The sequence below is a fragment of the Callospermophilus lateralis genome, chromosome 1 (genome assembly GCF_048772815.1).
Source record: "Callospermophilus lateralis isolate mCalLat2 chromosome 1, mCalLat2.hap1, whole genome shotgun sequence".
In the NCBI taxonomy this organism is placed as follows: Eukaryota; Metazoa; Chordata; class Mammalia; order Rodentia; family Sciuridae; genus Callospermophilus; species Callospermophilus lateralis.
Window position 1 is genome coordinate 200824363 of NC_135305.1, and position 24392 is coordinate 200848754.

Here is a 24392-nt window from a genome sequence, read left to right on the forward strand (position 1 = left end):
GAGGAAAAACGTCTGATATAATAACAACCACTTTTTGGACATTTAATATGATCAATCCATGTAAAAGCCCCAATGACACGGGTACTATTATCACCATTTTAGACAAAAGCTAACAGTAAAACCAGTTATATAATTTACCCCCAAGATAATAAAGCTAGTAAGAGCCAAGATTTGAATTCAAGTCAGTCCACACCTTTATAATAAAAGCCCACACTTTCACAACTACTTCAATACATGTCAAATACAGTATAAAAGGCTCAAAAATCCCAATACAAAACTACAGGCTAGAAATGAGCTCACAAATAGTAAAAAGATAATTAATTATAAGAAGAGCACATACCTTTTTTTTTTAAACAAATAATTATACATAGATAACTTTTAAAATCTTACAAAAACATGCTTAGGATGATACAATTCTTACAAGCAAGTCCTTTGAATTCCCAATTGGTACACTTTTAATATGTTCCTAGGGAGAGATTTTTTTTCGCCTGTAGGATTTTTCCATATTTTGGGGAGGGGAAGGGGGCAAGGGAAGTTGGTAAATGAAGCTTTTTAGCTGAGTAATATGTTTTTACTTAAAACAAAATAGATTGGGGTTCTCTTATTAAAGAAGAGGAAATTTATGTTGGATAAGCAACTAAAAATGTTGGTAAAATCCTACAGGTGAAAAAAAAAACAGAATGAGAGAATAATTAAATATCACAGTGCTAAGTAGCACATGTGAAAAATATTACAAGCCAAATAAATATACAGGTTTTGAAATAATCACACTAATTTCCCTGGAACATAATCCTTTGAAAATTAAATCTAAATGATTTCTCAAATCCTTTTTTTTTCTAGATTCCAATCATTTTTCTCCTGAAAAAAAAAATTGATGAAATATAAAGGAATTGTGAAGATTCACTTGAAGGGCTAGGGTTGTGGCTCAGCAGTGGAGCGCTTGCCTCGAACATGTGAGAACCTGGGTTCAACTTCAGCACCACATAAAAATAAATAAGTGAAATCAAGGTATTGTGTCCAACTACAACTAAAAAACAAATAAATATTTTTTAAAAAAAGATTCACTTGAAGATTATAGTTAATTATGAAATACTGTGTTTATGGACTAGGGATTGTAGCTCAGTGGTAGAGCCTTTGCTTAGAGGCTACAAATCCCTAGGTTCAATCCCAATACTGTCCAAAAATAAAATAAATAAAATAAAAAAGCGACAAATCAAACTTCATCAAAACTTCTGTATTTTAAAAGAACACCACACTAAGGGGGCTGCAGTAGTGCTCAGTAGTAAAATGCTTGTCTGACATGTGTGAGGCCCTGGGTTCAATTCTCAGCACCACATATAAATAAATAAATTAAATTAAATAAAAGATCCATTGACAACTAAAAAAATGTATATATTTTTTTAAAAAAAGAAAGACACCACTAAGAAAATGAAGACAAGACTGAGTTGGCTCAGTGGGACAGCACTTGCCTAGTATGTGTGAGACCCTGGGTTCAATTCCCAGCACCCCCCACACACACACACACACACAAAAAGGAAGACAAATAAAAATACTTGTACTGAAATCATACACCAGATAAAAGATTTATATGAAGAATGAATACACATATACCACTCTCTTTCCCTCTCCTATAAATCAGTAAGAAAACAAAACATAGCAATGGATAATCCAGATAGGCAAAAGATACTGTTATCAGTCATTAGAGAAATAGAAATCAAAACTACAGTGAAATACCACTTCATACCCACTAGGATGGCCATAATCCAAAAGACAGGACAGGGCTGGGGTTGTAGCTCAGGGGCAGAGCACTTGCCTAGCAGGTGTGAGGCACTGGTTTCAATTCTTAGCACCATGTATCAATAAGGAAAATAAAGGCCCATTGACAACTAAAAAAATATTTAAAAAAAAAAAAAAAGACAGGGCTGGGGATATAGCTCAGTGGTAGAATACATGTGAAGTCCCAGGTTGAATCCCTAGTACCACATAAATGTATACAAGATAGCACACAGACAACAAAGCTGACCAGAATATTGACAAATGGGAATTCTCATACATTAGTTAGAAGAATATGAAATGGTATAACTACTTTGAAAAAAGACTGGCAGTATCTTTAAAAATTACCAAATTTATCATATGACCGAGCCATTCCACTCCTGGGATATACTCAAGGAAAATGAAACACATTCACATGAAGATTTAATGTGAATTCTGATAGCAGCCTTATTCCAAATAGCCAAATGCAGAAACAATCCAATGTCCATGAACCGATGTCCAAAAAAAAGGAACCATGTACTGCAACATGCTACAATGAACCTCAAAAAAATTATGCAAAAAAATACAAATAAAAAAGACTACATATTATATGATTGCATTTATATTAAACATCTCCAGAGCAAATCTATAAAGACAGAAAGTGGATTTGTGGTTGCCTGGGGCTAAGGGTGGGTATAGGGAGTTACTACAAATGGACATGAGACATCTTTTTGGCATGAAGGAAATATTTTAAAACTGCCTTTGGTGATGACTGACCAACTCTGTAAATTTACCTTTAATCAGGCAGACTTTTAAAAAAATCATGTTATATGGATTCCATTTATGTGAAAAGTTCAAAAAACACAATCTATAGAGGAAAAAAATAGATTTGTGGTTTCCTGAGACTGGGGAAGGGAAGAGAGATTAACTATGAAAAGTCACAAGGGAATCTCATTGGGCTGATAGAAATATCCTAAAATGGGGTGATGGCAACAATTATACAGCAAATTTACTAAAACACTGTTACATTTTATAAATAAAATAAGAACATTTTATAGTATTTAAGTGTAAAAGTTGTTTTAAAAAATAAAATAACTCTGTAAAGTTGTTTTAAAAAATAACCTAATCAAATCACAGTAGAGTTCTTAACCTTTGATGAGCCTTGGACTACTCTGTGGTTAATGGGATAAGAAGTAACCCTATCCTGGAGGACTCGATGTCACTCTCTATTGCCCATTTACAGACAATTTACAGTTCTGAAGACACCAAATTAATAATATCACTAACTCTCTAGAGCCTTTGCAACTCTGAAATTCCATGTCATCTCAACAACAAACATACTAAGAATGACTACAGCCACCCTTTCCACCTTAGAAAGAAGTATCCCTACCAGAAAATAAAGCAAAACTCCTCTTCTAAAGTAACTGTAGAGAGCCCTTTCTTTATTTTTCTGTTATCATTTTGGAATCTCCCATTTAATCCCTTACTTCAATATGAAACCCTGATTAAGGGACCCAGAAGTAATCAATCAAAACAGAGATCTCGTTGAGTGGGTGGCACAGGCCTGTAATCCCAGCTACTCAGAAGGCTGAGCAAGAGGATAGCAAATCTGGGGACAGCCTGGCAACTTAGTGGAGACCCTGTCTCAAAATTTAAAAAAAAAAAAAAAAATTTTAAAGGCTAAGGATGTAACTTAATGTTAAAGACTCCCAAGGTTCAATCCCCAGCACTTCTCCCCAAAAAGATCTAACTAGCTCAATCAATACATGTCAAAGACCTAACATGTAGCAAGGACATAGACCCAAGAAGTGACTTAAAGAAAAGATATGGTATCTTTTAGATAAAACTTAGCTTAGGCTGTTTTAAAACCAGAGGCAAAGCCAGGCATAGTGGCACATGCCTGTAATCCCAGCAGCTCAGGAGGCTGAGGCAGAAGGATTGCCAAGCTCAAAGCCAGCCTCGGCAACTTAGTAAGGCCCTGTCTGTCTCAAAATAAAAAATAAAAAGGGCTAGGGGTGCAGCTCAGTGTTTAAGTGCCACTGAGTTCAATCCCCAGTACCAAAACAAACAAAACAACCAAGAGGCAAGAAAAGTGGGGGAAAAAAAAAAAGAAAAAATTTGACATTTCTTTAAAACACAGACACAATGCTGATAACATTGACACCCCCCAAGACAGCTCAAGAGTCTTCAGTTAGTCTTTGTTATAAAACTAATTTTAGCACAGCATGCTGGCAAAGTAGACAATTCTTCCTCCAATACACAGGGGTCTGCTCATGTCAGCTGGATTGAGCCTCTGTTTAGCTAAACCCACCCCCTTTTGATTTCTAAGGTCACTTGAGTTATTGCTGTCCAACAAACAGTACCCTCATCCACAATCCCCAACCTCCTCCTTATCACTAAGCCTCTCTGAAAATTACAATCCACCTTTGTGAAAGTTTTGGTCTCTGCCAACTAGTATTCCTGGACCCCCTTCAAATTCACTCCAGCACAGCAGTCAGATCTATCAGATCGTGTCATATCCTTGGTTGAAGACCTCCAGTGACACTTAAAATAAAATTTCAAAATCCTTACATGGCTGAACAGGTCCCTAAGATCTGGCTCCCCCTTATCTCTATCTATGCCAGCCTTCCTTCGGGTCCTAAAACATATCAAGCTCTTTCCCTCTCCAGGGCCTTTGCATTTCTTCATCCTTCAGTTAAGGGGGAAAAACAAGTCTTCCCTAGGCTCTTTAAGACTCACTTCTCATCCTTCAGAGCTCAATTTAAATATCACTGCTTCAGAAAAAGAATTTTCCCTGAAATCACCCTAACTTGGTCTCCAGGTTATTCTCTATCAGAACATCTTATTTCCTTCCCATCACCTGCCAAAACCTGTTCTTTTTAATTCTTTTTTTTTTTTTTTTTTTTTTGACTACTTAGGTAATGTATACCTCCCTGACCAGCAAGTCCGTTGGAAGGAAACAGAAGTTGGGTCTACATTCCTCAGCGCAGTACCTGCAGCTTCCCCAGCAACATCTGGCACTTCCTGGCGGGGTTCTCTAAAGGATGCAGGAATGAATCTACCTTACAATCCCAGAAATAAGGGGCTCAACCCGCAACTCCAATATCCCACTTCTCACACGACCCCCAAAAGGCCTCTCCCACACCAGCACTTTTCTTGCTCTTCAATGCAATCTGTCGCTCGCGTGCAAGCATCTGTCAAATGTACACAAATCTTCCACGAGCCCCTCAAGCCCCACCCCACCCCGCCTCACACGCGCTCTACCGACCCCAAGCTTCATACACGCGCCTAACAAACCTCGGGCCCCACGAGCGCCCCTCCAATTCCCGTGAATGCTGCAATCCTCGAGTTCCCGCAGCTCCCCACGTTCCCGCGTGTCACCCGCCGCCCAGCGCGACGCCTCCCCCGTCAGCGGCGCCTGCTCTCACCGATCACCTCCTGCAGCTCATAATCGTCCCTGTTGATGGACCAGGGCAGGGCGCTGGAGTCCTCAGTCATGACGGCGGCAGCAGCTCTCGGTCCTCCCTCAAACTCGCTGACCTCTCTCGTCTCCTCGCCGCGCGGCTCCCCGCCCCCAACCGCCGCCGCCGCGCCCCCACCAACTGCCTAGGGAACAGCCGCCGGTCGGACAGCGCCTGGGTGCGAGGTCACTGCACGGCAAAGCGACAAGGGTTCACAGCTGCAACGTATCTCGCCTCCTGGTCCTCCGCGTCCAGCACTCTTCGTCCGGGTCCACGTCCCAGCCTCGGCCTCCGCAGCAGCCGCAACAGAGGGTTCTCCTGGGCCCAACCCCTCTGTCCCGCCCTCCACCCGAGCCCCACGCACGGGCCAAACTTTCCCTTCTCCCTCCACCTGCCGACACGCAGCGCGCTGACGTCACCGCGCCGGTCACGCCCCGCCTCGGCCCCGCCTCCAGCTGCCATCTCAAGTGTGGCTGGTTACTTAGCAAGCAAGTAAAAACTCCAAGAAGTTGTAAGTTGAGGGTAAAAGGAAAGAAATGTGAAGGAAGGAGTTCTTCAAGGGCATCAAAAATCCAAAGAAGAGACAAAAATACTACAGAGATAGTGGGTAGCCACACTAAGCATGGCGACCAGAGAAGCCAAGTAAGGAGGGAGGAGCCACTTCTAGAGGCCGGGGCACGTTGCCGTCTCCGTCGTCACATTCATTGGTTGGTTTGAGAAGGAATGAAAAGGGCAACCGGGGTGTGTGGATGCCAGTCACAAGTTTAGTCCCGCCTCCAGGCTCTCAGCTAGTGTCTTGGCGGTAGGATTCCAGTCCTTCAAGATGTTCTGTACTTTGCTCTCCTAACCCCTTTATCTGCAGTGACGTCACGACGTAACCGTCACACTCTGGAGACGTGTAAATTGCTCCTGAGGGTGTGGAGAAACCCAAGGGAGCGGCTGGGTGGGGTCCCTTTTGAGTGTGGATAACTGCCAACTAGGATTAAAGGCCTTGAGCTGCCAGCCAGAGTGGAACCGGAAGTTTGCCCCGTGACGGCATTTTTTTTTCAAGGCGGAAGTTCTCTGCAGCGTCCGACGCGGCGCGCCCTCCAGCGTCTTCTTGAATTGAACGAGTTCTGTGGGTTCTCAGCTTTAGGACTGGAGCTCAAACGAGCACCTTCCTTGCAGTCCTCGAGATCATCTATTTTTTCCCCGTGACGCGGCTGGGCCAGTTAAAGTGAGATCCGGCTCACGCAGCTTGGGGTCGTTTCAAAGGCCTTGAATTTTGTGCACCCTCACTGAACCTCACTTTTCTCAGGTTTACTAGATGGAGCTACTAAACAACGCTTTGGTAGCATGGCCAAAAAGAAAACAAGCCTCGGCTGATAGGACTAGGTGCGAAACTTCTCAACTGAACACCTCAGTCCAAACACAACCAACAAAGGTCTCTTCAGACCTTCACCGAGCCGCGCATTGGAAACCCCGTGCTGAGCCCTCCGGTAGGAAGTCTACTGACCCTGAAGGGTAGCAAGTCTCCTCCTGGTTGATGGGATTGAAGAACGTTTCATGGATGCAATAGAGTTTGAGCCAGACCGTGCAAAGCTAACATGATTTCAACAGATGGAAACTTGAGAGACCATTGCAATCATAGCAAAGGTGCCAGACTTCCAGAAGGCATGGCACAGCCCTTACTATAGAAATCGGTTTCAGCCATTAATACTGACACTTTTGTTACTGCACGTGCTACCTTTTTTCTTTTTGCGGGGAGAAGAGGAGCTACATCTGATGGTAAAAGTTAGAAATCTCAAGGTTTGTGCCAGTAGAAAGACCCCCAAACCAAAGATTAACTTGGGATTGTTAGGCTGTGTGGACCATGAACAGACCAGATTTTTTTTTCCACATCCATGATATCGTATGAATAATAGTAAAGACTTCAGGGAAAGATTTGAAAAACCTTCCTTCCTCCCCCGAGAAAAGGAACTGCTTACTAATCCAATGGTGAAAATTAAAGATGTTATTTGGCCCACATTGTTGGCAGTCAATATATGTCGTCTACCTCCTGAACACACATGGGTTGATGCATTATTCAAACTAGAACCTCCTCTGCAGATCTGGTCATTTTATTTTCTCTGTGGCTTGATAGAGGTTACTAGGATTTTTAATGAACAAAGACCTGGTGACTGTTCTAGGCCAGAAGTCCAAACCTCAACCCCTTTCTCAGCCTGTGGAGTATCTTCCCATGTGAGAATGCTGTCATAAACGGAATACAGTGGTGACCAAGACAGCCTTAGTTCCTTTTTTTGTAGAGAAAATGGTTTTCATAGAGAAGAATAAACAACAAACAGATAAGTAATTTTAAGTTACAAATTAACATGCAGGAAAAGGTAGTTATACTGTGATAGAGAATAATTAGGAAACCAGCCAGGCAAAGAGTGGCTGGTGGTGGTGGTTTTGGACCAGAGATTGAACCCAGAGCCACTGAGCCACGTCCCCAGTCCTTTTCATTGTGAGACAGGGTCTCTTGCTAAGCTATCACTAAGTTGCTTGGAGCCTCCATAAATTGCTAAGCCTGACTTTGAATTTTCAGTCCTCCTGCCTCAGCCTCCTGAGCCTCTGGGATTATAGACATGTGCCACCGCACTCAGTTAAGAGTGTTTTTAAAAAACAGGATTCAGGGGGATTTAGCCACATTTGAAGCTATTAATAATACTTGGTATTCCAGTTGTGTTGCTGGGCCAGGTGTGCTGTAATCCCAGCAGCTCAGGAGGCTGAGACAGGAGGATCACAAGTTGAAAGCCAGCCTCAGCAACAGTGAGGCGCCAAGCAACTAAGACCCTGCCTCTAAATAAAATACAAAATAGGGGTGGGGATGTGATTCAGTGGTTGAGTGCCCCTGAGTTCATTCCCTGATTACCCCTCTCAAAAAAAAAAAAACAATTGTGTTGCTGGTTTTTGCATATGGCTCCCTCAGTAATTATTTTAGGAAAGAGAGAAAGGGAAAGTAGGGTAATTCTGGAACCCTGTCCCTTATATCACAATTTCCTCAGATCTTACCCAGGATTCTTGAATATATGACAAATTTTCCTGGTGAGAAGCACCTTGTTTTTCCCCTCATTGTCAAAAGAGTTCCTGACTTAGGTTCAGTTTCCCTTAAAATCAGACTCTGAGACTGACCAGGATTTAGGTGCAAATAGTTTGTCCAGGAGGTAACCCCAGGAGGTGCTCTGTAGGAATGGAGCAGTGAGACAGGAAGGGAAGGATGGTTGTTAAAGGGTACATTAACAAGGGGTTACTGTATGGCTCAGTCATGTCAGGAGACACCTGAGAACTAAAACATCTTAGAATGGTCCCACTTGACAAAGAAGGTGAGTTGTTAAACCACAAACTCCTTTTCTTCTTTAATAAGTTAACACTTGGCCTGGAGATGTAGCTCAATGGTAGTGCTTGCCTAGCATGCAAGTAGGCCCTGGGTTAATCCCCAGTACCACCAAAAAAGAAGCTCAGTACTTTGAAGAATACATTTCTTTCTTTTTTTTTTTTTTTTTAAAGAGAGAGAGAGAGAGAGAGAATTTTAATATTTATTTTTTAGTTATCGGCAGACACAACATCTTTGTTATGTATGTGGTGCTAAGGCTCGAACCCGGGCCGCACGCATACCAGGCGAGCGCGCTACCACTTGAGCCACATCCTCAGCCCCTGAAGAATACATTTCTAAGACCAGAAAAAGCATACAGACTATCATAGGTGCTCGTTCTCATGTATTAGGACACTGAAAGCAATCTTTGCTGCAGGCCCAAAGACTATGAGCAGGGTGTAGACAGCATCTATCATTTTGTGTAAACCTAAAACATGATAATCACTCTGGATTGAGAAACCAAGAGTGAAAATGTATTCATGCTTTGCCTTCTTACTGTCATCCCTAAGCAACTTATCAGCCTTGTATTTTGCTTTTACACCTTCAGGACAGAGAAGAAAAGACTAGGGACATCCTTAGTAATCACTAGTAATTATAGAGCTATAATAATTCAAGTTTTATAGGTGCTTTGTGTGTGTATGTGTGTGGTACTGGAGATTAAACCCAGGACCTCACACATAAATCACTATACCTTATCCCCATCCCTGTTTTTCTTTTTTCTTTTTTTGAAACAGTCACTGAGTTGCCCAGGCTGGCCTTGAACTTGCAGTCATCCTGCCTCAGCCTCCTAAATTACAGACATGTTTACATTACAGACATGTTTTACTATATGCCTGGCTTTATAGACCCTTTATGAAAGAAACTGAAGTCTGAACATTAATATAGAAATGTGAGAAACTAAGAAAATCACAATTTTATGTTTCTGGGATGAACTGACTTTCTCAGTTCCCTATCAGTGTCTGCACTGACAGTAGACTCTTCAAATATGTTTCCTACCATCAATCCCTCTATCATATGCCAACTGTAGTGTGATGTCATCCCTTGTTATGAAAAGGGACAATAACCTTGCATAGTGTACTCTCTGCTTAGTGTCTGGAACAGTGCCATGTAAAGGCACACATTCAGTCATAGTGTTGATTAAAGAGTATAAAGACATATCCAAGCTTAGAATCTGAAGCCCATAAGAAACTGACATCTTGATAAATTCAGAAACGAATGTCCAAGGTGACAGGCACTCAGGTCCTATAAGATAGGTAGGTATATAGATTATTTTAGGTGGGTAGTAGGGAATCAGTCAATACAAGGAATCTTATCATTGCTAGACTTGGAGCAAGAGAGGAGCTTCAGAGTCTCCCAAGCTGACAACATGCCAGCTTGATGAGCTTCAGCTGAATTGAGCAGAAGGCAGGAAATACCTGACTGAGGTAAAGCTGGTTCCTAAGTGCCATCAATGTTTCAAACAGTATCTCTTAAAGGTTTCATGTGTCTGTGCCAGCATTGGTAGGGGTACATGTCTGTAATCCCAGCTACTTGGGAGGCTGAGACAGGAAGATTACAAGTTCAAGGCTAACCTGAGTAACTTAGTAGACCTCATCTCAAAATTAATGTTTTTTTTTTTATTTTTAGAAAAAGGTCTGAAGTATGACTCAATGGTAGAGAACTTGCCTACCATATGTAAGGCCATGGGTTTCATCCCCAGTAACATACACATACACACAAAAGTGTAATATGATTAAAAATCTACTTCATTAAGATATTTATTGTAGCATTATTATAAAGGGGGAAAATTAGAAACAACCTGTGAGTCCATTGAAAGAGAACTGGTAATTATATATATTATGTGGAATATCTTAGGATGCATAAGAAGTTTGTGAGTGTAATTTAACTCTAGCTGAAGTAACAACCTAAAAATCAATCTAAAAATCTTGGTTTTCATACACACACACACACACACACACACACACGGTAATAATGTCTATCTCATTCTATCATCCTTCCCATCTCCACCACCCCAGTCCTCCCCTCTGCACAATCCAAAGTTCCTTCATTCTTCCCTACACACCCCCTCACTAGGGATCAACAACCACTTGTTAAAGAAAACATTTGGCCTTTGTTTTGGGGGATTGGCTTATTTCATTTAGCATGATATTTTCTACTTCCATCCATTTATCTGCAGATGCCATAATTTCATTCTTCTTTAAGGCTGAGTAATATTCCATTGTATATATGTACCAGATTTTCTTTATCCATTCATCTGTTGATTGATTGGTTCAATAGTTTAGCTTTTGTGGACACCACAATCTTATAAGGCCTCTTTGGAATCTTCTACTAGATCCTCCACATTTAGCCAGCCCATCAATTCAAAGAACACTTACAAACATGGGCCAACAGTAGATGCTGTGACCATTACTTTTATCCGTGTGTGTGTGTGTGTGTGTATCCATTACTTGTGAGGAAATCCCAAGTCAAGGAAACTGGGAAATGGTTTCCCATGTGCTCAGGAAGAAGAAACTGATGGTACTGGTGAGCAGCTAACCAATTTGCTACACCTCCTAACTTTGGTGGTGCACAGGTTAAGGGCTTGTTGAGGATAAAAGTAGAAAGACTTTTGTACATTTTGAAGTTGTATGTCCAAGTATTGCCTATTAAAAGATCCATTTTTATGACTTTTTTTGTTAATTTGAAAAGTAATCACATAAATAATATATTTTTCTTAGTTAAATATAGGCTGACAAACAATATGAAGATCAATTGTCCAAAAAATGGAAGAGAGCCAGGCATGGTGGTATGTGCCTATAATTCCAGCTACTTGGAAGGCTGAGGCAGGAGGGTCACAAGTTGGAGGCAACATAATGAGACCCCATTTCCAAAAAAGATAATTCCACAAAAATATCTTGGGAGCTCATAAACATAAACCTTGGCTACCTTAATAATCAAAAAAGTACAAATTAAAACTAAAATGAGAAAATTTCAACCCTCCAGATGGGCAAAAAAATTAAAGCCACATAATATTAAGTGTTGGCCAAGATAAAGAACAACAGAATCTGCCATCTTCTGCTATTTGGAATGTAAATTGATGCAAGGTCTTTGGAAAACAATGTGATATTACCTATGCTGCCCCTACATCCCAACAATCCTACTCCTAAATATTTACCTAAAATAAACTCTTGTACATGTGTATTCTAAGTAACATACAAGAATACCATCATCAGGCATGTTTTGTAATGACTAAGGAAACCAGGGGAATAAAATATTAAAATATTCGTATGATGAATACTATACACCAAGGGCTGGGGATGTGGCTCAAGCGGTAGCGCGCTCGCCTGGCATGCGTGCGGCCCGGGTTCAATCCTCAGCACCACGTACAAACAAAGATGTTGTGTCCGCCGAAAACTAAAAAATAAATATTAAAATTCTCTCTCTCTCTCTCTCTCTCTCTCTCTCTCTCTTTAAAAAAAAAAAATACTATACACCAGCAGAAATGTATGACCCCTATGCAAAATAAATTGGATAAATCTGAAAACAATGCTGATAGAAATGAAGTAGCAGGATGGGGGTGAAGTTCATTGGTAGAACCAATGCGTTCAATCCCCCACCTCAAAAAATAACAAAAAAACTATATAGGGTACAAGTCCATTCACAAAAAAAATAAATAAATAAAAAGCGGGTACAATTGAATGAATTTTTTTAGATTGTATACTTGAGAAGAGCAAGAGAACAAAATTCAGTTTGTTGATTAGCCATGGGGGAAGGAAGGCTGTACAGCCACAATAGAGCACACGGAGGACTTACTAGATACAAATGTTTCATTTCTCAAATCCACAAGTATTCATATATATTAATATGCTCTTTTTAGGTGAGTTTCACAATTTGTAAGGTTTGGTTTCTCACATCTCAGGGAGTAGCAATGTTTATGGCACCCATGCTTCAGCCCTTCCCCTCTTTCAGACCTAGGGAACTTCAGCCAGCACTCTCCAGTGAGGTCTCAAGGTGCCTGCCTTAGCCTGTCACTCAGGCCACGCCTCCTTCCAGGAATACGCTTCACTTCAGCCCCACCTATCTGGGTCTTACTTTCTCTTCCACCCTCCCTCCTACCCCACCGGCCCACAGGAATGCTTTTTCTGAAATTGTTCCAGCCCTGAGGACAATCTTGAGTGCTGACTTCCTCTTTCAGACCATTTTTGGGCACTTAGCCTGTGCTGCCCTGTGCCCATAGTCTTTTTGTGTGTGTAAATAGTCTGTATTTCAAATTAGGTTGTGGGTGGCCTGTGGGGAGTGAGGATATTTTAAGATAAGAAGTAAAGAATTTTTATGACATTTGTGGGGTTTTGCCCACCTGTGCCATGCCAGCACAAGGGCAGTGTGGAAATTTATAAAGAGCTGTTTTTCTCTCCTTTTTTTAGAAAAATTGACAAAATATTATATACCAGTTTGAACCTCAAGAATATTAGAATATCCAGGGGGAGGGAGCATAATTTACAAAAAAAAAAAATTCCAAAATACAGATATCCATCAATAGCTAAACTAGGAACTAAATATTCATTTAACTTCTAATAACTTGATATCCCCCAATCTCTGAACTCAGGAACTGAATAAAGTCAGACAGCATAAAATATCATGCCTAGTTTCATAATATAAATTCAGAGAAAAAGCCCAGTAAAACCTCTTGGCAACAATTAAACTGTCAGGCAATGTGCAGTATAAATACTTCTATTCTGTAAAATAGCCTTGTGAGGTTTTATAGGTGAGGAAATAAACTTAGAAAGGTTAAAAAAAAACTTGCCTTCAGAAATTCCTGGAAATGCTGAGCATAGCTCCTGTCTTATTTTGAGTGCTCTGTAAATATAATTGCTACTAATCAACTGGTGGGAATAGAGTAAGAGCATTATGGAGACAGAGTTTGAACAACAGTGCTACATGGTTTGACTCAGGTCTTCTTACTGAGGAAAAACAGGTTTCAGCCACCATCTGCAGGATGTCACACCAGTTGCTGCTGTATCACTGCTTGCTTAATTTCTCATTGCAAAATCTGATTAAGGAAATCAAGACTTTCTCCTTGATTCCTAGTGGATTGGAAGCCTTGTTTGCCCTTAGCACCCAACATGAATGATTGAATTAAGGTTGTGGAGCTATAAATATCAGACTCCTCTGCCTATCTGACTATTGAGTTGGAAATCTTAGGACACCAAGAAACAGTTTTACCTGGTGCACTGGTCTATCAGGTTGGACAGGCACCTCAACCCACTCTTGTGCAATGGAGATATGGTATACACTGAGTAGGTGCAAAGGCACAGTGACCTCTTCTCACATGCAACCCCACTGCTTGCCTATGTCTCCTCCAGCCTTCTACTTGTGCCCCAAAGGGAACAGACCTGATCACATAATGAAGAAAAAGAAAGCACAGGTCTCATTATTATTTCTTTTGCTTATTTTGAATCAATTCTCTCTGCTTCCCCTGCCTCTTGACCTGTTTCTTAAGGTAGAAGCTGAGGTCATTTGATTTGCAGCTGTCCTTTTGGCTTCTTAGCTTCCTAAAATCTGTTTCCCATGAGCCTCTGTTTAGCTGGGTAGGAAGGGTAATCTTAAACTTGCCTATTATACCCTACTGAATGGGGAGGTCAGAGCTTAAATTCCACTCTAAGGTCCTGGGGAGCCCCCACTCTGTCAGGGTCCATTGCTCTGTACCAGTAAAGCAGCCCCAGTTCTGGATGATGGAACATGATCTCCTTTTTAGGCTAGTTTGTCACAATTGTGCACATGAAGAATAATTCATAAGTGTTTATACAATGCATTTCATAGAGACTGAGGGGCAGTCTGATGGACCAGTGCACCAGGTAACACCCAGGTCAGAACAGGTGCTTTTTGGATTGACCAGCTATCCCCAAGCCTTGTCCTCTACCTGTGTACCACCAGTAATCATCCGCTTATTTGCAATGATGTGAACACCATGAATTTCCAGGATGCCAGTAAGGAGGCTATCCCTGCCTTCCTCAACACATGAGCAACTCAATTCCAAAATCCTATTTTAAGGCCACTTCTCGTATCAATCATTGTGCCAGTCAGGAGTCAACAGGAAATTAACTGTAAAGTCAAAATGGATAATCTGAGATCAGTTTCATAAAGAAACTATTTGTAAAGTCAAGGGCAAGGTGGAGGGAAACCTAAAGGACAAATACTATACTCCAGGGCTAGTGACCTTGGGGAGCCATGACCACACAGAACCCTGAGGGAGCAATGAACAGAGGACTACAGGAGCCAGTAGGGGAAAGGGAAAGAGAGGCTACCTGAAAGCAGCTGCATCTTTGGTAGAGAAAACAAGAGGATAAATACACTGACCTCATTCACTTCCTGCTCTCTGATCTCCAGCTGGTTCCACCCAAGGCCCAAACCCAATAGCAAACCAGAGCCCATGGGGAGCACAGAGCCTGCTGGAGAGCAAGGGGAGGAGTTGTGGAGGAGAAGAAAGACAATATTAATATTAGCACATGAGCCCATCTAGTTTAAACAAACAGGGAATTTGCTGTCTCACCTACCTGAAAATCCCAGCAGTAAGACTAGAAGTAGGGGTTCACATGGTGTCATTGGTGCCAGACCCTGGGAACTTTGACTCAACAAGAAGAGAAATAAAATCAAGTCAGGCAAAGATTTTATTGGGACCTCTTCTTGGGAGAAGAAACAGCTGGGACAAGAAGGTATCTGCCTGGCCCACTGCAACAACAAAAGAAGCTAGTGTTATTGTATTGGCTGCTCGCAAGGGTGAAGTGTAAGACTTGCCCTGATGAGGAAAATGAAAGGACCCTGGCTCTAATGGTGCACCTAGTCCTGTTTGAGGATGGAGCAATGAAGAACATTTCCTATCTGACAAACTGAAGGTTGAGGTGAGACCTTTTAAATGGCTGTCAGGTTATGAGCTAAGACCCAGGACATTTGCTCTTTGGCCCTGCTACTTCATCATCAGTATCTGGCTTGTTTCTCTTTGCAGTTCCCTACACAGTGTTGTCCCATCATGTTCCAAAGTGGCTACAGAACTTAACCTTTTTTTTTCAAGTACAATGGGATCTGTCAAGGGCTGCAGTGTATCTTATTGACTCTGGCTGGGTTTCATGACATGCTTGAACCCATCAGAGAGCTCAGAAGAAGGAGAGGTGCTGCTTGATGTAGGTCTGTGTCTGAAGCTGGGGCTGAGGAAAATTATGGTGGGAAACTCCAAGGAGGAAGAGGAATACTGATGACTGGTACCAAACGCCACCACCCTACAGCTCCCTCCCCACATGGATGTGATGGAGCTTCTCAACCTTTCTGCACCTATGAAACACTGGGGGACCCTACTAAAGTGCAGAATCTGATCAGTTAGGTCTGGAGTAGAACCAAAGAGTACCTTTTACTTTTTTTTTTTTTTTTTTTTTTTTTGGTATCAGCGATTGAACCCAGGAGCACTTAACCACTGAGCCACATCCTCAGCCCTTTTTAAAATATTTTATTTAGACGGTTTCACTGAGCTGCTTAGGGCCTCACTATCACTGAGGCTGGTTTTGAACTTGAGATCCTCCTGACTCAGCCTCCTGAGCCACTGAGATTACAGGCATGCACTGCCATGCCCAGCTGAGAGTCCTCATTTCTTTTTTTCTTTTCTTTTTTAAATATTTTTTAGTTATAGACAAATGCAATATCTTTATTTTGTTTATTCATTTTTATGTGGTGCTGAAAATCGAACCCAGCGCCTCACATGTGCAAGGCACTGAGCCACAACCCCCCTCCCCCCAGTCCTCATTTCTAATAGGGGTTGTCAATGCTACTGGCCCAGGGACTACACTCTGGGTAGTAGAGTTCCTTAGTCACTCAGTCCTGTCCCTAGAGTGGTTACTAGCCACAGTAGGGATTGAACCCTTAGAATAAGGCTACTTCAGATTGAAATATACTGAAAGCATAAAATATAAACCAGATTATTAAGACTTGATAAGGAAAATAAATGTAAAATCTCATCAATTGTTTTCATATGGTTTACATGTTGATATGTTACTTTAGATATAATGAATTAAATAAATTATTCATTTTATCTGCTTCCTTTTGCCTTTTTAATGTGGCTATTAGGAAATTTAAAATCATATATGTGGCTCAGATGCCATGTCTGTTGACTAGAGCTCCACTAAAAAGAGGTAATTCTTGAAGTCAATGAGGCTGACACTCTGACCACACTTCATTTCCACTTAGGGTGAGAACTAGAGCAGCCTATCTACACCAGAGAGCACAGGAGACTTCCCTCATGGGTCCTCGGACTCCACTTTCCCTCAGGCCCTCAGGGGCAGGTCATGGCAAGTGGTATTGATACGGGTGTCCTTGGGCAAGGGCATCTGGGATGGACCCAGTGGGGTTTGCTCAGGGAAAGAGGAAATTCAGAAACCACAGAGTCCCTCAAGCTAGCCAGTGTCACTTCCTTGCTCATTTTTGTTTGCACAATTGCCTGAAGCAGAAAGTGCCACCATGCTTTTCCACTTCCTTAATCCTCCTTGCATGCAGCCACCCAGCTAACCTCTCTGTGCTGAGGTTCAACAACCCTGCGCTGCCAGCCTCAGTCCAGAGCCCTGTTGAAGCCTAAATTCCTGGGACCCTGGTCATCCCTGAAAAAACCTCAAGGGTCTTGTCTCACTAATTTGTTCTCCTTTCCGGATGTGCCTCTTGTTTTTCCCATTCACTTAAATTATTCCTTTTCTGCTTGCATCTCCTTCTCCTGCTTTTGGTTCACCCTGCCCATTACACCATCTTTTAGAGCCCACCTCAGGGCCATCTGCCTCCAGAGGCCCTATCAAGGCATTTGGCCCACAGATGCCTGTCCTTGGGACTTGTAAAACTTGCTGCTGGGGGCTCTGCTGTCTGATTTTGAGTCACTTAGGTTCTTGCTTTGTATCTTGATTCTCCCATTGAGTCTTAATTTCCTTGAGGACAAAACCATGCTTGGTTTTCCTTCCTATTCTGCCTTGGTTTAGACCAATACAATAAGCAGCTCCTCCAAAAATGAGCTTGTGAAATGAAATGGTATTGGGAAACAATACTTTTATAAATGTGTATTATCAGTGATTACTTTTATAATGATGTGTTCTTAAAAAAAAAAAAACATGATGGAAAACTAAGTTTTAATCATTTCTTAGGGACCCAGTGGCTTTGGTTTTTACTTTCTATATTAACAATTGAAAAAAAACACTTTATTTTTAGATACTTATAGATTTGAAAGAAATTGCAAAGCTATTCCAGAAGAAGATCCTATATCCTTCTCACAATTTCCCCAGTGAACGAATGTAACTGTAGAACAATATCAAGACCAGGAAGGTGATATTGGTAGAATATGCATGTGTAGCTCTGGGCCATCTTATCACATGGGTAGATTCTGTCACACCACAAACTCCCTAACAATTACAACTGTATAGCTCTGCCTGGGGCATCTATTCATTCCACCCTCCCCTCCTTGATGAACTCTAGGCCCTGGCACTTCTGATTACTTCTCCATCTCTGTAATTTGGGTTTATTTGCAGTGTTGTAAGAGTGTCTCTGTGTATAGGATTTCATAGCTCTGGGCAGAACATTCCCTGTAGCTAATGTGTCACAGTTCTACCTGTGTTGACAGTAGAACAGTTCACTGGGATAAGAAGGCCTGTGCTCCCTTTGGGCTACTTGACTCTCCCCACTTATCATGTAACCATCTTAAATATTTTCCCTACACGATTTGAAGGCACATCACAATGCACAGTGCTTAAGACAGGGGACCTGGTAGAGTTTGATCTTTTGAAGAAGGAGGACGTTCTGGGAACCCCACAATCAGTCATTTCCTTTGCCTTTTTCATTAATGAAGTTGCCCAAGGCAGAAATTTTCACTGCACTTCTCCTGTTTCTCAATCTATCTTGCACTCAACTGCTAACTAGTCTTTTGGATTGAACAGTATACAGCCCCAAACTGAAAAGTAGACAGAAAATAGACTGAAAAGAATTAACAAGTAGATCTTCCAAACATCTAGGAAAGCAAAGGGCTTTGGACTTGCCCCTATTTTTTATTATTTCTTTAGTTCTTCTTTCTTGATGTTTTAAGATTCCTCCTCTTATCTTTTCCAAGAAATTCTGATAGCCCTTCTCTTAGGAAATCTTGCAGATTTCGATCTGAGAATGTCTTGATTTCCTCTTCTGAAGACTGTTTTCACTGGATGAAGGATTTTTTTTTTTTTTTTTTTTTTTTTTTTGGAGAGGGGTGAAGGATTTTGAGTGACAGTTCTTTCTTCCCAGCACTTGTTAAACCCCTGCTTTCTCACCCCTGCAGCTGCTGAATGGAAACTGAGGTTGTTCAAATATTTCTAAGATCCCATTTGTCCTGACTGCTTTCAAGATATTGTTTTCTTTGTCTTTGGTCTTCAAAGCTGGACTCTGATATGTCTTAGTGTGGATTTCTTTGGCTTCATCATGGATGGAGTTTGCTCAGTTTCTTGATTTATGCTTTTTGTCATTTTTGTAGTTTCAACCATATCTCCTTGAATACTTTTTTTATTAGTTGCTGATGGGCCTTTATTTATTTATATGTACTGCTGAGAATCGAAACCAGTGCCTCACACATGCTAGGCAAGCGCTCTACCACTGAGCCACAACCCCAGACCCTTGAATACTTTTTTTAGCTCAAATTTCTTTTCCTCTCCTTTCAGATTTGGGTGGCATACAAACTAGTTCTTTTTTGTACACAGTCTCATAAATTCCTGAGACTCTGTTAATTATTTTCCAGCCTTTTTGTTCAGGTTGGGTGCTCCTGGTTCTGCATTCTGCCCTGTTGAGATTTGAGCCCAAGAGGAGGAGGGAGCCCCTGCCAAGCCCTCTGGAACCCACCCAACCAGCCAGCCTCTCTTACTGGTGAGAATGCTACCCAGCTTACTGCTTCCAAACTCCTTTCCTGAGTGTGTGTGTGCACACACATACCCACACATACACACCTTCCCAAAATAGAATATTTTTATTATAAACCCAAAATAGAGAAAGATAAATGACAAACACAGGCATTTCTCAGATCTCTTTGAAATTCTCACAAATCATATGAAAAAGGGGTGGATAATGCTTTCTTGAAATTGCTGTAAAATTCCCAATATCAATGGGAGGACAGGATTCTTGGAATCCTGTGGGAAGGCACCTTGCCCCAGCCTGGCCAAGGTGGAGCAGAGAAGTGATTTTCTATTATTTTAGGGCCTTGGGGTCTGTCCTTGAGCACAGAGAACTGGGACCATGACATTTTCTCCCTCATAGAGAATTTGAGGAGAAGGTACAAACCACCTTGGGAGGAAGAAAATGTCCGTGCCTGCTATGCCAGTCCAAGGAGCCCTCCTACTCTGTCAGCCCTTCATTGAAACGCTGGCACCTTGGACCCTCTCCAGACTTTGGTTTTAAAGAGAAAAAAGGAATCAAGAGCACCCATTCTTGTCCGGGGAGATGGTCAGACCCCCTTGAAGGTGGAACTTTCTTTCCCATGCAGCTGTCCCTGGGAGCTGCACCAAAGAAACATGTACATGTAGGTACCTCTGTGGGTGAGAGTGTATGAGTCAACTTGTATGTGCTCATGTGGGGAAGATTATGGGTGGCTGTGTGCCCACAAATTTTGGGGAAGGTTGTTCTTATGTGGCTTCTGTTTGTTGGCAAACAAAGCAATGGAAATATAGAAAGATAGTGGGAAAGCTCTCTGTGGGTGACCCAGGAAGGAAGGTTCTCTGTTGACATGACCCTGGTGACTCAACCCCAGAGGCCTATCTGATGATATGTCAGAGGCCAGGATGCCAACCCAGGTCAAGAAGAACTGAGGAGAGCTGACAGGCATCTGGATGAGTAGAAGTGAAAAGCAGCACCAGCTGTTCAGGATGGTCTTTTGGAGCAGAGGCTTGGGGGAGTCAAAGATGTAGCTGAGAGAAGACCCATTAGAAGCAGGCTCAAGGCGGGATCTGTTAGAAGGAGTAGCCAGCTTCCTCAACTCCCCTACAGAGAGGAGGAAGCGGGTGGTGAGGCGGTGAATAGACATCACAGTGGAAGCAGCTGCCCCAGCAGGCACATGGTGGCCAGCATGTGGTCTAGCAGCAGTCAGCTCTTTCTCAGCCAAGATCATCTCCTCCAAGAGAGCCAGAGCAATACTCAACCTTTTCCTGCAGTGGTTTGAACACAGCTCCCACCAAAACTCCACATTGTACTGCTCAGGTAGAGAAAGTGAGGTGGAAGATGTGTGAATGGCTCAGAGGTGACTTGGCTGCTCCTCTTCTTACTTACTCCTGAGCAGCTGGTGCTGCTTTTCATTTCTACTCATCAAGCTGACCTTGGTTTCCACTGTCCTGGCTGATAACTCAGCAAGTGAAGGTACCAATCCTAGTGGTGGTTCCATCAGGACAGAGAGGTGGTGTCCACATGAGGTCTGATTAGTGCAGATGTATCTGTGGAGTTGGCACCTCTAGGAACAGAGAGGCAAGTGGAGCACAGATTCCTCCCACAATCCCAGGAAGAGGCACCAGCAGAAGCACATGGACAGGGAGACAGATGGAGGCACCCCAGGGATCCTAGAGTCATCTTCAGGGCAGGGACAAGGCCCTGGCAAGGCGTGTCCAGAACCAGGACTGGGTGCAGGGGTTGGTGTAGTCACAGACAGTGATGAACCGCAGGATGCTGGGGAACTCCTTCTTCATTGCCTTGTACTTGATGGGGATCAGGCGCTTCTGATGGGCACCTGTAAGCAAGTGTTACAGCAATTTCACCAGGCCCTTGGCCTAGTCAAGGGATAACATCAGACCACCCCCAGTTAAATACAAAACACCTATTTACTCACACAAAGGCACAGGGATGCACACAAGCTCAGGTGTGCAGAGATCTGCATCTGGCCAGGGCAGAACTAAGCTTACCTGGGGAGAGGCTGAGTGCAAACTTGGTCTGGAAGTCACATTCCTTGCTCTGCAAGTAATCATCTGACACAACCACCACCATCCGGCGACACCTAGGGGAGAGAAGGCAGGCTGCACATACTATGGTAACTTACTTGAGCATATTCCCAGGGGGCAGCCTCAGAGGAGGGCCATTGTGACCAGGGTAAACAGGGCCAGCTGGCAGGAAAAGCCCAGCATCTGGACCTTTGAGCAAGTCGTCATTCACCCACCCACCCATCCACCCACTATTGGGCCCTAGTCAACCTCTTTTCGATGAGTTCACTAGCGATGGACCAGACACAGGTGCCTGGCAGGACATCACGATCAGACACACACAACTTCAGCCGATATTCTGTCTGTTCTAGTTGCCGGATCATCTCCTGCACAAACTGGATATCGCTGGGGCAGTAACAGATGAAGGCATCAAAACGTTCAGGTACTTTCCCTGGGAGCAGAGCACAAGGTGATGGTCAGAGCAACAAAGAAGCTGTGAAGGAAACCAGCCAAGAGTTCATTGCCCAGGCAACCTAGTCCTGGACTCTACACCCATCCCAAGATGACATGACTCAGAGAAAGTGCCCTTCTCAGGAGAGGACAGGTGGGGCCCTAGGGGCCAAGCCCTGGGTTAACCATCATTTCATGAGAGTCTCTGAGCAACATAGTGGTAGAACTAGTAGTAGCCCCATTTTTTCAGGGGGAAAACCAAGTCTCAGAAACCAAGGCTTGCCCAAGGACTCACAGCCCATCTGCTTCCAACATCCATGCTCTGCATATTACACTGTCCTGTGGCTGTCGCCCACCTGTCTGCCTGTGCTACAGGAACAGTATTGGGCCCTTACCCATGGGGTCATCAAGTGTGGTGATGCCTGACAGTTCCTCTGTCCGTGGTACACTGCTGTCTACTCTGGCCACCTGTAAGGGCTTCTCAGATTCCTGCTCTTGCTGCTTGAAAATGTACTTCTTGCAATCCTCCTCTGTAGGAGAGAGACAGGGTATGTCAGGTTTTCCAGCCCTCCACCCACAGACAGGATCTAGCCTGTCTCACCTCTTTTGGCTCTTTGGAGTCTAGGCCTCCAGCTGCTGGTGCCATGGGCAGCTCCACAGCTCTGACAAGCTGAGCATGCACACATGTACTCGCCACCCCCCCCCCCACCACCACACACCACCAGAGCTTTGACTCTCCCAAAAGGATATTGTGGAGCTCTGGCCTTGTGGGAAGCCAGCAGCATCCCCTGTCCCTTGTCCTTGACCCGCTTCTAGGGCTCCTGAGATTGGAATGAAGGTCTTTTTTCAGGATCCAGGGCAGATGTGAGAAAGGGGGATGAGAGCATGTGAGGAGGGCTGAGAACCCAGGGTTATGGTGCAGTGATGGCAGTGACCCCAACCCAGCAATGTGTGCCTGTCTGGGCAGCTGGACCTCCTGTGCAATACATTACAAGAGTGCCAGTGAGTGGCAGAGGGGTTCTTTTCCCAGGCACCTGAAGTTTCTAGACATCAGCTTCCAGTCCCTCGGTTGTCCTGTTGCCCTACCTGACACAGCTCAGAGGCTCCAGTGCAGACTAACATCTGGCCCAACCTGAGAGCCTCTGCTAAGTTTTGCCCCCATCTTCTCTGCCTCCCAGGGCCTTTGCCGCATTTGCTCTATCCTTATCTTGTCAAAGATACTGACAAGGGACCAGATCATCTCCCTCTGCTAACTTTTCCAGCGCCTGGAGCCATCCCACAGGCTGCTGAGGCCTGAGAAAGTCAGCCTCCCACACCCTGGATCCAAGGCCTCACCGATGCTGGGCCGCAGCTCCACCAGCACGTCTTCACGGCCCAGCGTGGAGAGCAGCTCCAACAGCCGCCCTACGGAAGCGCCAGGGCGGCCCTGCCAGGCATCCAGCAGGCTGCCGGTTGGGTCTGGGCGCGCCTCAAACTGCCGGATCTCCAAATACTCGAAACCCATCTCCTCAGCCAGCACGGTCCAGTCGGCGGCCACCTGTGTCCGTGCGTTCAAGAAAAGCGACAGGCGGCGCCGCACTCGCACGTTGAGCGCAGCCAGGGGCAGGGAGAATGTAGAAATGGCCGGGGGTGCAGACTCATCACTGGGGACTCCTGAAGACATGACAGGGTCGTCCTGGAGGATCCTTGGCTTTGTAGGGTCGCGTTGCATGTCCCACTTCCTCCTTCTACGGCTCCCTCCCCTCGTCGCCCCAGCTGCTTTCGCTTTTTGAGAAGCGCCGCCCTGCGGTAGAATCTGAAGGCCCACGCAAGGGTGCCAAGTTGGAGCGCCCCACCCCTCACTTGGAGACTTAAGGGCGGTGAATATAGGAATCCAGAACCTGCCCTTTGAGTTTCTCTCTTTCCCTCTCTCTCTCTCTCTCTCTCTCTCTCTCTCTCTCTCTCTCTCTTTCAATACTGAGGGTCCAAACCAGAGCCTCTCCTATGCTAGGAAAGCGCTCTACCAAAATTAAACTTGTCCCCTTTTAATTTTGAGTCAGGGTCTTGCTAATTTGAGTGTGCTGGCCTGGAATTTATGATCATTCTAGCTCAAACTCTGGAATATCAGGGATTACAGGCATATGCCTCCGTACCCAGAAGAATCTTCCCTTTGAGATTTGGATAGGTCGTCTGACTTGTCCTCAAGGGGTCAGGTAGTGGTGGTGAGTGAGAGACCAGAGAGAATGGCCCTATTTCGGGAATTGTAGGAAACCGGCCTAGCTCTATGGGATCTGACGGTGTCACATCCATTTCACTGGGGATCTAAGAGGTTCAGATGGTGCTGCCCTTGAGGGTGGTGGAAGAGAAAGCGGGGAGTGGGTCACCAGGACTGTTCTCCCTATTCTCTGGGGAACACACAATCTTGTCCGAAGGAGAATGGGAAGA

At 43.7% G+C, this 24392-nt stretch overlaps 2 protein-coding genes across 2 annotated transcripts in view; both read right to left on the reverse strand.

The window, feature by feature from the left end:
- Oxsr1 (oxidative stress responsive kinase 1) overlaps nucleotides 1-5567 on the reverse strand; it is a 101108-nt gene extending 95541 nt beyond the window's left edge. Inside the window, exon 1 of the mRNA XM_076843720.2 lies at nucleotides 5181-5567. Within this exon, the coding sequence (XP_076699835.1) occupies nucleotides 5181-5250 (70 nt within the window). The 5' untranslated portion in view covers nucleotides 5251-5567. The remainder of the gene's footprint in view (nucleotides 1-5180) is intronic.
- A 14002-nt stretch (nucleotides 5568-19569) lies between these two features.
- Myd88 (MYD88 innate immune signal transduction adaptor) lies at nucleotides 19570-23718 on the reverse strand. Its single transcript, XM_076869098.2, has 5 exons — nucleotides 23304-23718; nucleotides 22364-22498; nucleotides 21789-21969; nucleotides 21504-21595; nucleotides 19570-21331 (listed from the first exon to the last, which is right to left on the reverse strand). The coding sequence occupies exons 1-5, from the start codon at nucleotides 23677-23679 to the stop codon at nucleotides 21177-21179; spliced, it is 939 nt and encodes a 312-aa protein (XP_076725213.1). The 5' UTR covers nucleotides 23680-23718; the 3' UTR covers nucleotides 19570-21176.
- Between the last annotated feature and the right edge of the window lie 674 nt (nucleotides 23719-24392).

Bases quoted from the DNA above. Each gene is read 5' to 3' on its own strand.
- Myd88 (XM_076869098.2), bottom strand. From the start codon at position 23,679: ATGCAACGCGACCCTACAAAGCCAAGGATCCTCCAGGACGACCCTGTC. The intron at 22,499-23,303 runs GTGAGGCCTTGG...TCTCTCCTACAG, and splicing joins GGAGCTGCGGCCCAGCATCG to AGGAGGATTGCAAGAAGTAC. The intron at 21,332-21,503 runs GTAAGCTTAGTT...ACTTGCTTACAG, and splicing joins TGCACTCAGCCTCTCCCCAG to GTGCCCATCAGAAGCGCCTG.